This window comes from Ovis canadensis, chromosome 1 (assembly GCF_042477335.2).
Source record: "Ovis canadensis isolate MfBH-ARS-UI-01 breed Bighorn chromosome 1, ARS-UI_OviCan_v2, whole genome shotgun sequence".
Taxonomy (NCBI): domain Eukaryota; kingdom Metazoa; phylum Chordata; class Mammalia; order Artiodactyla; family Bovidae; genus Ovis; species Ovis canadensis.
This window is the reverse complement of record NC_091245.1, coordinates 179,730,984-179,745,057: the sequence shown is the minus strand read 5'-3', so window position 1 is coordinate 179,745,057 and position 14,074 is coordinate 179,730,984. Positions and strand designations below refer to the sequence as shown.

At 43.7% G+C, this 14,074-nt stretch overlaps 1 protein-coding gene across 1 annotated transcript in view; it reads right to left on the bottom strand.

Moving 5' to 3' along the window:
• PLCXD2 (phosphatidylinositol specific phospholipase C X domain containing 2) overlaps window positions 1-5,249 on the bottom strand; it is a 54,265-nt gene extending 49,016 nt beyond the window's left edge. Inside the window, exon 1 of the mRNA XM_069552944.1 lies at window positions 4,515-5,249. Within this exon, the coding sequence (XP_069409045.1) occupies window positions 4,515-4,674 (160 nt within the window). The 5' untranslated portion in view covers window positions 4,675-5,249. The remainder of the gene's footprint in view (window positions 1-4,514) is intronic.
• Between the last annotated feature and the right edge of the window lie 8,825 nt (window positions 5,250-14,074).

The following is a 14,074-nucleotide window of genomic DNA, read 5'->3' as shown; positions in this document are numbered from 1 at the left end:
TGCTTCATTCTAGCAATTGTGAGTCCTTGTCTGCACATGCCAAAAATCATTTCTTGTTCTGAAAAGGCATAAAAAAGTAATAACCTTCACAAAAATGACCTAGTCATTTTTCTATGTTTGTAGGTGAACAGGCAAAAAAAGAAACAAAAAATCTTCAAACTAATCAAATAATTTTTTTGGAAAGGACTCTACCCTGGTGGCTCAGAAGATATAGAACCTGCCTGCAAGGCAGGAGACTCAGGTTCGATCCATCGGTCAGGAAGATCCCCTGGAGAAGGGAATGGCTACCCATTCCAGCATTCTTACCTGGAGAATTCCATGGACAAAGGAGCCTGGCAGGGTACAGTCCAAGGGATTGCAAAGAGTTGGACATGACTGAAGGGTTTTTGCTTTCACTTTTCTAAATTTCATTTAATCCAGTGTCTTAATTACAAATGAGGAAACTAAGACCTAAGAAATTCAGATACTTCTATAGTACCAAACAGCCAGAATCAACAATATCAAATTTCCAGACCCTTATATTCAATGCTCTTTCCAATAGATCAAATAGATTATTTTTAAAAAGAGAGAAAACATGTTTTTTTTTTTTAAAAAAAGAAATAGCACTAAAATATATAGAGAAGAATGCGTTGGAAACCACATATATTATAGAGAAGAATTTTCCTATCCATCCATTATCCACAGAAAAAAATCATGCTTTCACTAACATGAACAAAATTGTTTGTAGAGTTTAAAGCTTTAATTAAAAAATCTGACTTTTCTAGACTTTTCACCCTTAAGGTCTCAAATTATTCTTCTGCAGTTGGCAGGGAGAACTGTTCTGAGGTTCTCCAAGATAGGTCAATATGTCTGGGTGAAACTGGTCATTAACAGGTGCTCTTAACAGTTGTGGGCACGAAATAACACATCAAGGCTTTGCTGAGAGGTGCACGTTCACACTTGTTCTCTCCCATCACGACTTAGGCAAATGCAATAGATGCACTCAAATCTGACATAGTGAACTGCATCCCAGTTCCTCTATTAAGGTCAGAACCCCTGCCTTTCCCCTGCCCTTTCCCATGTCACTGCTGCCCCACTCCCACCCTGACAGAGCTGACCCATAGTACACCCTGGGCTAGCACACACAAGCACATGTGCACATACAGAATAGGTCTAAGCGCTACATTTGAATTTAAAACTTACTGGATCCCAGTTTCAAATGGGGATATTTTACTGGCTTCTGTTTCTGGACAGGGATACACATGGGGCTTCCCAGGTGGCTCTGTGGAATCTGCCTGCTGATGCAGGAGACATGGATTCAATTCCTGGGTTGGGAAGATCCCCTGGAGAAGGAAATGGCAACCCACTCCAGAATTCTTGCTTGGAAAATCCCATGGATGGAGGAGCCTGGCAGGCTATAGCCCATGGGGTTGCAAAGAGTCAGACATGGCTTAGTGGCTAAACATCAACACACACATACATTAGTGTGTAATCTAGAAAGCATACTAAAAAGCAGAGACATCACTTTACCAAAAAAAGTCTGTCTAGTCAAAGCTATGGTTTTTCTAGTAGTCATGTATGGTTGTGAGTTGGACTATAAAGAAAGCTGAGCACCGAAGAATTGATGCTTTTGAACTGTGGTGTTGGAGAAGACTCCTGAAAGTCCCTTGGACTGCAAGGAGATCCAACCTGTCAATCCTAAAGGAAATCAGTCCTGAATATTCATTGGAAAGACAGATGTTGAAGCTGAAACTCCAGTACTTTGGCCACCTGATGCGAAGAACTGACTCACTGGAAAAGACCCTGATGCTGGGAAAGATTGAAGGGGGGAGGAGAAGGGGATGACAGAAGATGAGATGGTTGGATGGCATCACCGACTTGATGGACATGAGTTTGAGTAAACTCCAGGAGCTGGTGATGGACAGGGAGGCCTCGCGTGCTGAAGTTTATGGGGTTGCAAAGAGTCGGACACGACTGAGTGACTGAACTTATATATATATATTTATATATATATATATAAAATATATATATATAAAATAGATAATAGATATATAATATGTATACATATCTATGTATATGTCTAGCTAGACAGTGATATATAATTGGTCAGATAAAAAAATCACCCACTTTTAAAAATTCTTTCATTTGTTCCAGAGGACAGTCGGAAAACTAGTTTTCAGTTACAGATCTCTCCCCCTTCCCCTCCTCTAGCTGCTCTGAACTTCCCAGGGCCTCCTTAGGGGCACAGGGAGAGAGCATGGGTACTGGAGCCAGCTACATAGGAGCTTAAATATTACTTCTGCTGTTTGTTACTTGTGTGATCTTGAGAAAATTACTTAATCTCTCTGGACAGTAATTCTCTTATTTCTAAAATGAGGTTACTACCCATCTTGGAGGTGTAAGTGTTTGAGGTAATTATGCCAGAGAGTGCCATGTGCGTGTGCTCAGTGAATAATAACTATTAGGATGAAGGTGATGATGAGCGGAAAAGGAAAAGAGGAGCAAGGAGGAAGATGGTGGCCTCCACTTCCCGAGTGGCTGTCTATATTCCAGAATCTCTCAGCAGGTCCTGGCAGAACTTGACTGCTAGTCCTTAGCTGGGGAATATGAAGCTCAAGGTAGAGAAAGGAGCACTAGCGTCGAGGAAGGGGTGCAGGGGCTGGGGGAGGAGGGGGAAAGGGTTCACAAATGGCTAGCATTTAATATGCGATTTTCCTCTTCTGAGCTTTATATCTTTGCATACACTCATGTCCCATCCGCTGCTGGGAAAAGGGCATTCACAGCAATGAGTTCAGTATCTTTTGAGCAGTCAAGGACACTTTTTTTTTTTTTTTTTTTGCTTAGAAGGACAAGACTTCACAAAGCAGTGGCTGAACAAATTTTTGTGCCCCCTCAGTGGATAACCACAGAATTTCCAGTTACAGGAGCAGGCCCCACTATTTGCTAACTCTGGCAATTCTAGTAACTGGGAGAAACCCTAGAGATTACAGGACAAATGTCCAGCTCCTTTTTGGAGTCATGGGGTCAGAGTACACAGCCACACCATGGGCAGAGCTGCTGCTGTGGTCTGAACTGTCCAAAGTACAGCAGGAAGGAGGAAGTCTGAGCCTACCCGGACATGCCCCGAACGACAGGGTCATTTTGTGCCTGCCTAGGATGCCATTCTGTTTGCAAACACATTCTATTTGCCGTACCACCTGACAAAACAATTCCATCAAAAAGCCTAAAGACAAATGACTCACGTTAAAAGAGGCCTGTGCATCATTTTGGCAATGACTCCACAGGCGTCAATTAAACAAGGAAAAGACCTGTTCTGAAGCACCACCGTCTATCTCCCAGAGAGCCGTAGTCAATGGCTGATAGAACACAAGTGGTCATAACTATAAAGAGATTTAGCAACCCTCTCCTTGCTCAAAAGCAACAAGAGCCTATGAAGACGATGAACCTGGAAGACCTCCAAAAGAAGAGGCGACTCAGGGAAGGCTGCACCTGGAGCCGGCACAACTCTTCCTCATGCATAGAAAGCAAAGACCTGGGGTTGCATGAGGTCATCCTGTCTGCCACCAAAAGGCAGACTGCTCCCAGGGATGTCTGGGAGTTTGCCTGGTAGTCTAGGGATGAAGGCAATTGTTATGCCTCCAGGTGAGAGAAAGGATTGGCAGTGGTCCATTCCCCTGCTCCTGGCAGTGCTTTCCAAGTATCAGAATCTAGACCTTGCCCAGCACACAATACCAGGATCACTGTAGTCAACCTCCTTCCCTGGAAACCCAGCTTTAATCAGCTTTTGGATGGAAGGAAAAGGACAAATCTAATGAGAGTGTTGTCACAGTACAAACCCCCCAGGAGGGAGAGCGGCTGGTGCAGAAGTGGGTTTCAAGCCTTCAGTTCTAGATCAGCCAGGCAGACACCTGTGTATATATAGACAAAGCTTCAAACACCACTTCTTCATCACACCTAATGACTGGCTGTGACAAACACCTGTGTTCTCTATTCCTGGCTTTTCCAACAACAATAATATGTGTTTGGATACTCAGTCCTAGTTCTGAACCTCTTCTTAAATGCTAATCTGTTTGTTTCTCCACTATGCAAGGTCAGATAAATGAGAAAGAAAACACTTTACAGTGTTAATTTTGATCCAGATCTAAAATTGTTCATGACTTTTTATTCATTGTCTTGATCTCTCTTTTTATTTTGAGTGATACCAAAAAACCACATCTTTCACATACCCTGGCCCCAACACTAAGAAGGTAATGTTCTTAGAATGAGTCTATTCAAGAACAAAACAAAAAGACCCAAGCAAACAAACCAAAAATGGGGCTTCCATTCTCAAGTCCCTTTTTGCCAATGAGGCAGTGTACTTAAATCTCTTTACAGCAGCTGCTTCAATGTTAAGCTTTTAGTTGGAAATAAAAAGAGGTTTAGTTAAGGTCAGTGACAATTATTTTCTCAGCACAATAGAAAGGCAGCCCAACCCATTAACCACACTAAAACGGCAGAAGCAAACAGAGTGGGTACAAGTAGGAATAGAAGAATACCTGGAATTGCCAGATTGGAAAGGGGGACGTTGTGGAGGTGAGAAGGGAGTGAGGCCATCCAGTCGGCATTGCAGACCTCCAGTGTCTTTGTCCCGCTGGGGTTGGGGGAGCAGATGGTCCCCATTCTGAGTTTCCTTCTTACCTTCCTAAACGCTAGCATCCCTTTCTGTCAGTCAGCTGTCCGAGCTCAGCCCAGTGCCACTCATTCAGCGATCATCATCGCCCAGGTTCTCCAGCATTTCAGGGCCAGCTGTGTCACGCCAGTCTTGCCCAAAGGCCTTCGTGCCCCAGGAAGACGCGGGGCAAGGACGAGATTCCCTAGCCCCCAGTCCCCGCAGCACCCGCAGTCCCCACCCTCACCGACCCAGCCGCTGTTCCCTTAATCTGCTCAGACCCAGCTTCGTTAAACTTCTTACGTCCCCCCTCTGGACCGGGGGAACGTAGGCCCCTCGAAATAAATCTGACAGAAACTGAACGTCCTACGAGCAGCCACGCCTGGAGCCACTCACACGACAGGTGCCCACGCGACACACAGACACGCCGGTGTGTCTATAAACTCGTGAGCGCCCGGACGCACCATCCTCAGCTTGATTTACGCTTTTATGAGTGCCACTGGGCTGGCACATAAGCTGGACCTGCCTGATCGCCCTCCTCGGGCTCCTCCGCACTGTTCCCCCTGCCCTGTGGCTTCCAGAAGGCGCTCAGAAGTGTAACCGGCGGGCCCCGGACTCGGGCGGCCCCGCCCGGCACTGCCGGGCAGATTTGCCCGGCAAGGCGGCTTGTGATTGGCCGCTGGCAGAGGGCGCTCCGATTGGCCCGCGCCCTCACGGGCTGCCCCTCCGAGCGGCGCCCGCCCCTCTGCTGCCCGCCCCGACCCCCACCTTCTGTTACTCCCGCCTTCCTGCGCTTATAGTCGCCGCAGAGACTGCGGGCAGGGGAACGTGCACGCTTGGACGAGTCAGGGCTTGGCTAGGACAGGTCTTTCCTCTGGCCTTTCACACAGTCAGCACAGAGGTTAAACGCAACCACGCGTTGCCCTCCTTCTTTCCCTTACACACACACACACACACACACACACACACACACACACGCACAATGACAATTACACAGGGAATATATAACATTTCCAATAAACCACACAGGCAGCAGAAATATGAGAGATAAAGAGGCTAAGAGCACTATATCACATCTGAATGACAGTATCAAGGATGGTTTGTATTTGAACCATTACCTAATTAAGATTCAGGTACACACTACTTGGAGAAGGCAATGGCACCCCACTCCAGTACTCTTGCCTGGAAAATCCCATGGACGGAGGAGCCTGGTGGGCTGCAGTCCATGGGGTCGCTAAGAGTCGGACACGACTGAGCGACTTCCCTTTCACTTTTCATTTTCATGCATTGGAGAAGGAAATGGCAACCCACTCCAGTGTTCTTGCCTGGAGAATCCCAGGGACGGGGGAGCCTGGTGGGCTGCCTTCTATGGGGTCGCACAGAGTCGGACACGACTGAAGCGACTTAGCAGCAACACACTACTTATTCCCATTTTGCAGAAATGGAAATTATACTTTACATTTGCGTTGCCTGTTGTTTGGAACCTTCTTCCAAATTCTTTGTCCCATTTGCTCTTCACAGTATCCCTAAAAGTCAGGCAGGGTTGGTGGTAGGTTGGTGATAAGACCCCCCTTTTCATATTCGAAATGAAAAGTTCGGGAGCCTTCTGGGAACAGTTCATGTGGCGGCCCTATTTGGAAATCCCATTTTGGAATAAGACCCTTGAGCCCAGAGGCTTGTGGGCATAGAAACCCATTTTTGTGCGTTTTTCAATATTCCGTACACTCTCAAATGGTCCTTTTCCACGGTGTAAACTATAGGGCCTCTGTAATGATGAGAACTTTGTACATCGAACACCCTGGCAGATAGGCAAATGGAGAAAAACAACCAGACCTTGATGGTGGGACCCTGGAGGGTGTCAGGCCAGGCAGCTCTCCCCAGTGACTCTGGAGGGCTTACGGGAAAAGGAAACAGCAACTTCTGCCAAAAGCAGACAGTAGGCTCCTGTACAAACAGACCTCTGGGTGAGCTGACACTTAATCACCGAGTGGCCCCACCTCTTCATCTCCAAGGTAACTACACAGCGGCAAAGCAACTTCTCTGTACACTTAACTCTTGCTGTATGGTGCCCCCTTTTGACATTTCATTAAATTTCCTCTTCTAACCTATTAATGTTCGTTTAAACCTGCTTTTCAGCTTTTTGAGCTGTGTAATAAGACCAAAAGTTTTGTTTCCGAAGGAGTGAGTGAAAAGTGAAAGCGAAAGTCGCTCAGACGGTCCGACTCTTTGCAACCCCATGGATTGTGTAATCCATGGAATTCTCCAGGCTTGAATGCTGGAGTGGGTAGCCTTTCCCTTCTCCAGGGGACCTTCCCAACCCAGGGGTGGAACCCAGGTCTCCTGCATCGCAGGCAGATTCTTTACCAGCTGAGCCACAAGGAAGACTTGGTTAGTAAAAAGAAAGTCTACGCTATTTATCATACAGCTTCTGATTTTTAGAGAGCACTTCAGTGTAAGTGCTGTACATGTTGAGAATGACTGTCACCTAGCAGTTTTAGTCAATGAAATGCTCCCTCACCCCCACTCCATATTCTTGAAGGAGTATCCCAAGATCCACTTTTGAAATGTCACCTTTTCTGGGCTTCCTTAAACGTACAATTTAGAAAAAAAAAAAAAAAAAAACCTCAAAGGAAAGCTGCTTAAAGAAAACAGAAAGTGTTCTTTCAGCTTTACCTGGAATGTTAATTTCAATGACGTTTCCCCCTTATTTTTGAGCTCTTAATGCAAAGAAGGAGCAGAATAAAAACACATTAAACCTTAAACTGAGAGAGATCACTGTGAGAAAACAAGAGAAGTGGAACCACTTCAGAATGAGATGTTTTGCATCTCTGGCAGTTTTCAGTCAAAACTACTTAGACTGTGTAAGAAAACATTCAAAAGAAGATAGCATGCTCTCCATATATCCTTGAGTCAGTGCTGGAAGAAATGCAGGTGAAGACACAGCCTCTAGTACAGTACTGGCATGTAGCAGGTGTTCTAGAAACATCTGTTAGAAGGAAGGCGATGCTCAGTAAACATGCCCTGCTGGGTTCCAGGCAGTACCTTAGAGCAGTGCTTTTCAACCTTTAATGTGCAAATCAGCCATATTCTGATTGAGTTGCTCTGGGACAGGCCTGAGATTCTTTGTTTCTAACCAGATTCGAGCTGCTTCTGCTGCTACTGGTTCAGACCATGCTTTGAGTAATAGGGCGTTAGGAAATAAGCTCATTTGCTAGGTGGGAATATGCACTGCATTTTCACTCTCTTTTCTGAGGTTTTATAACATTTTCATATCACTTTTATAATGAAAAAAACCTTACATTAAAAATCCCAGCTAAGAATTTCTAAGTATTAGAGAATAATTTTTCTGTCATACTGTCTTGGAAACCAAATTACGAGTGGAATTTTTATACTATGCCACATTAGCTTAGGAAACACTAATTTTAAAATGTAGATTAATACCTAGAGTATGAATGGTTAACATTTTGTTACATACTGTATTATGAAAAAAATTAAGCAGAGAGGAGACTAAATTAATAGGAGGATTGAATTTTAAAGCAAGTCCATTTTAATTGACAGTTACAACCAAGGGAGTGTTGATCCTGTGCAAATCATTTTGATAGGTGCTAGGAATGGAGGGAAAGTTAAAAGCTGGCATATGATGAACGTCAGATAATATATAATCCAGGAGAAAAGAGAGTCAAATATGTGAATTTCAAAATGTAATGTGAGGCTGAATGAGGGGTAATAATAATAGAAGTGCATGTGGAGGACAATTACATTTTGATGGGGGAAGGGCCAAGAGATGCATTAAAGAGGAGGTGGCATTTCAAGCCAGGTCTGGAATTTCAAGAAGAGTTTCTGCAAGTGGAAAATGGGTGGAGGGCTTTGGTGCATGAAACAGATTGTATAGCTGAAAAAACATAAGCAAAGCTATGACAATGAATGCGAGATGTGAGGAACAGATAACACATGAGGGATACATGGAGAATAGAACTCATTTATTCTCATTGGACCATCACAAGAGCTCAATGAGTTAAATACTCTTCCTAGCCCCATTTGACAAAGGACACTGAAGCTTAGAGGCTACATAACTCTGCCCTAGAGCTCCTAGCTAGTGGCAGAACTGTGACCCCAGTCTCCTGATCATTGTGCCAATGGCTTCTCATCATATGTTACCTATTATTACTGCAAACCTGGTAAAGGATGTTTAAGACCACAGTACATTAGACAGTTTGGACTTCCTTTTTTACAGATAAAAGGGGCCATTGCAAGTTTTTGAGAAGGGGAGAAAAATGATCCATACTATATATAGAAGATAACGCCAGCATAATGAAGAATTGTTAGAGAAATACAGTCATTTGGGTAAGTTACTGAAATCAGTTATCTAAGCAGGAAAAAAGTGAGAAAGCATGCAGAAACTCTGGCGCACAGAGCACCTTTGAAACTATGGTGCTTGCTTCTTGGTTCTCACTTCTTATCTCCAAGGACCTATAAACTCAAGGCCCACAGTAGACAGCCTGACTTCCTCTGGGATTATTTTCATCACTTGAAATTCTCATCAAAATGTTCATCAATTAATCAAACCTGTTTCTGTAAATATGTCTACAACTTTTATTTTCTTTTCTGGAATTGTTTTTCTCCATTACTTGATTAAGGACCCTACTGAATTCCTGAAGAGGTGACTGCAGGCTTTGTCCTGTCTTGGAGGCTACATTATTTTGGAAATGTTAAAGATGGTTCATTTTCTTTGGAATCACTTCAGAAGTGAACACTGATGGTCCCAGAGCAAACGGCTTGTCATTTGGATATGTCTGGTTGGCAGGGCAAGATGGCCTGGGTTTTGCTTGACTGAAGGCACCCTAAGAGCTTCCGAGGAAACACGTCAACTTAATGATGCTGAGGCTGAGGCTGTCTCCGGCCCCCACATCCGAGACCCTGTGCTACCTTCTCTCCCAGGCTGTGTGCTTAATGGGAAAGGAACAGCCCAAAGAGCATTACAACCAGGCATGTGTTTGTTCCAGGGACATGGTCTGGAGGTGAGAGTTTGTGCGATGCTTTGAGTTCCACAGTGATGCCTCATTCATGACTTTTTTCCTGGCTGGAGGATGTGGTGAGGGTGGGGAACTGAAATGATGAGCCAGATAAATGAAAGATGAAATGGAGTGTAAGACTGCTTTGCGCCTCATATCAGCAGTTCATCTCTAGTCATTCTCAGCCTCATTTCCCCAATACAGGCTCCCAAAACAATGTGATAAGGATCAGACTAGAATGAAGAAATATCCCCAATATGGGCAGTGCTGGGGACACGATGACAGCAGCAACAATTACCTTCAGGAAGAGTGACATCATTGTAGCAGCTCGGGACATTCAGGAGCCTCCGTGGAAAGAGACGTCACCAAGCACACTGCCTTGTGGACATGTATGATACACCTCAGACATTGCTGACATGAGGAATGAGTCAGGAGCGGGGGTCAGTCATTTTGTTGATCTGGGCTAGAGCCAGAGACCTCGTGGTTGTGACCCAGACCCTGATCATGCCCAGGTGAGTGTCTTTAAGAACCTGAGTAAGGAGCAGCAGCAGCTTAAACAGGAATTGTCCATATGTGGCTCCACTTTGTGCCTACCTGGTATTTGTGGTCAACAACCAGGATTCTGTAACAAGACAAGAGTGAGTGTATGTAGCAGTACCAGCCCTGAGATTTCTTCCTCCGGATGTGAAAGCTTGGTGATCGGGAAGAGTCTCTGAGCCGCTCTGTCTTTTTTTAAAAAGATAATTTTACTTATGTATTTATGTAGGCTGTGCTGAGTCTTTCCTGCATGAGCTCTCTCTAGTTCTCCGGTTGTGGGGAGTGAGGGTCACTCTCTAGCGCTGTGTGTGGGCTTCCCATTGCCGTGGCTTCTCTTGCTGCGGAGCGTAGGCTCTAGGACGTGTGGGCTCCGCAGCTGAGGCACACAACATGGGTTTAGTTGCTTCGTGACACGTGGGATCTTCCAGGATCAGGATTCGAACCCAGGTCTCCTGCGTTGGCTGGCAGATTCTTCACCACTATGCCACCAGGGAAGTCTGCATCTCTGCCTTTTTTTATTTATTAGGCATCAACTGTTTCTGATATGTTTAAAGATTTCCTTTAACAACACGTTTGCTATAATACTTTTGAGAGAAGCTAAATAACAAATGATGATTGTAAAATTAGTGTAATGTCCATTTATTCCTTCTAGCACACCGTATTCCTGCAGCCTCTTCTCCCTTCCCACCCACCCCTTTCACTAAAAAAAAATGTAACTGAGGGAAGCTCCACATCTTTATCTTTCCAGTTAGTTAGCTTGTTTTTGCTTAGCCAAGTCAATGCTCTTTTGTTAGCTAGTTAACTATAAAGTGCCTGATTTAATATGTTATGGAGCCACCTTCTGGTAATAAAGGCACACTTCATGCGTATAGTAAGTTCCCTTTCAGTTACCCTAAAAAAATGTCTCCACATCACCAGCACCAACAGAACAGCTGGGAACTTATGTAAATACAGACTCATGGTTCACACTCCAACCCTACTGAATCAGATCCCCTAGGGGTGGCATCTTTTTTTCTGTCTTTATAAAAAACTCCCCGGGGGATTTTTATGTCTTACATGCTTTGGATCAACACTTTGGCATATCAATCCATTTCTTAAAAAAAAAAAAGTTAGGATATCTATGTTGTGTATAAGTTTAAGCGATTAGAGAAAAATATTTCAGTTTAACTGGCAGGAAAACCATCCGCTGTCTCTACTCACCCCACCCCAAGGTTCTTGGAATTATGCAAGTGACATCAGTTGTTAGCATGTGTGTGTACGCTGGTAGGCATCTTCATCATCACTTGACCTTCCATCACAACTAGTATGACCTCTGTACATTTGTTATTCATTTAGCAAATAATGAGCTGATTCCACATTTTGATTTGCTGACATCATTTGGAAATACCACGTTGCCACACCACCTGAGTGGTAAACATGTTGTTTCACAGCAGATATTATCACTCCCTCCCAATCTTATTATTAAAATTATAAGTTTACAAAAATAACTGCAACTAACACAGATAAACCTTTTTTAAAACAAAGTAAATAAAATAATGAATCATTAGTATTTTCCCCTTATCCACTCTCTCAATATTAGGTTATAGTCAAAACTCTTAGTATGTTTCTTGGCTTTTTGAAGATTTGGTTTCAGAGAATTCTGATCTGCGGAAATCTCTGCAGCTAACCTCCCACCTCAGCCACGTCTTGAGGCACCCTTCCTAAACTGTGCCCACAGCTGCGTCTTCCTTTTAGTAGCAAAAATAGAGAAAGTAAAATTTACCTAGCACATTTTTCTGTTTCGTGTGTGCGTGCTAAGTCACTTCAGTCGTGTCCGACTCTTTGTGACCCTTGGACTGTAGCCCACCAGGCTCCTCTGTTCATGGGCTTTTCCAGGCAAGACTACTGGAGTAGGTTGCCGTGTGCCCTCTTCTAGGGGATCTTCCCGACCCAGGGATTGAATCCAAGGCTCTTATGTCTCCTGCATTGGCAGAGGGATTATTTGTCACTAGCACCACCTAGGAAATCCCTTTCTGTTTCAGCCAAGTATAAATAAGAATGTTCTAGAAGTCAGAGTTAGGCATAATAATGAAGTAGGGAGGAAATGAGTCCCTAAGACTGGAAGCATCCAAGCCAAGTTTGTTAACAATAAGACAGGAAGGTGGTGAAAGCTTCGATGGAAGATTGAACTACGTGAGCTTTATGCTCCTTCCAACCAACCATATTCTGTTTTTTCCCTTCTCTGAATATAAGGCTGTATCTTTACACACTGAAGCCATTTATCCCTCCCCTCTTTATTACACTGTTTTACTCAAATCTTTGACTTCTTTTGCTGGACCTGAGACTACTGGAACATCTTTTCTAGAAATATGAAACCAGTGTTCTAAAATCACGCTGCTACCAGCGTAAACTTGAGTTGTGATTTGGGGAGTGGTTTTATAATAAAGCCTTTATATTAGTTATACACTCTAGCCTCTGCACAAGGCCAAAACTCAATATTTTCTCTACTCCTTCCCCATATTCAGCACCTGAGATGAAATGCTCTGACCTCAGGAAGCCAGTCCTAGAAAATCCTTAGTGAAGGTCTCAGCATGGGGAGTATGAATGGCCAGGATGGGAGTCTTCTCTGGTGTTTCCAGCACCTCCATCCTTGTGGGACTGGTGTGTGTGTGTGGTCTGAGGGCAGACCGCCTCAACTCTCCCACCTGAGGCGTCCTAACCCTAGAGAAGGGTATATTCTTACTGCCAGAGCCCCTATGGCAATCATTCATCCTTTCAATTCATTCTTTCAATTTACTTAAGTAGATATTTGTCCAAGGAAGACAAACAGATGGCCAATAAGCGCATGAAAAGATGCTCAACGTGGCTAATTACTAGGGAAATGCAAAATAAAACCACAATGAGGAACCACCATACATTGCTCAGATTGGCCATCATTAAAAAAATCTACAAATGACAAATGCTAGAGAGGATGTAGAGGAAAGGGAGCCCTCCTACACTGTCAGTGGGAGTGTAAACTTGTGTAGCCACTATGGAAAACAGCATGGAGATGCCTCAAAAAACTGAAAATGGAGCTGCCATGTGATCCAGCAGTCCCACTCCTGGGCCTGTATTCAAAGAAAACCATAATTTGAAAATACACGTGCTTCCTGGTGTTCACTGCTGCCCAATTTTCAATAACCAAGACATGAAGCAACCTAAATGTCACTAACAGATGAATAGATAAATAAGATATGGTGTGTGTGTGTATATATATATATGGAATATATATCAATGGAATATGACTCAGCTATATAAAGGAATGAAATAATGCCGTTTTCAGCAGCATGAATGGACCTAGAGATTATCATACTAAGTCAGAAAGACAAATACCACATGATATCACTTATATGTGGAATCTAAAATATGAAACAGATGAACTTATTTATAAGACAGAAACAGATCACAGACATAAAGAACAGACTTGCAGTTGCCAACGGGAGCGGGGGTGGTAGAGGCATGGATTGGGAGTTTAGGATCAGCGGATATAAACTATTACAGATAGAATGGATAAACAACAAGGTCCCACTGCATAGCACAGGGAGATATATTCAAATCCTGTATTTAAACCATAATGGAAAAGAACATGAAAAAGACTATGTATATGTTTGTGTGTGTGTGTAACTGAATAACTTTGTTATATACCCCAAACTAAGACGATATTGTAAATCTACTATATTTGAATAAAAAACAAATTTTGTTGTCCATCTATTACACTTGAATAAAACTGATGATCTAGTTTCTCCAGTGACTTTGAATCCCCCCGGGCACACATCCGTATCAACGGGCATTCATGACCCCTAATGTGAGAGTCTCAGGTCTGAGGGAAAGGCATCGAGAATCTTGTTAGACATAGCAAAGATTCTTGGTTTCCTCATGC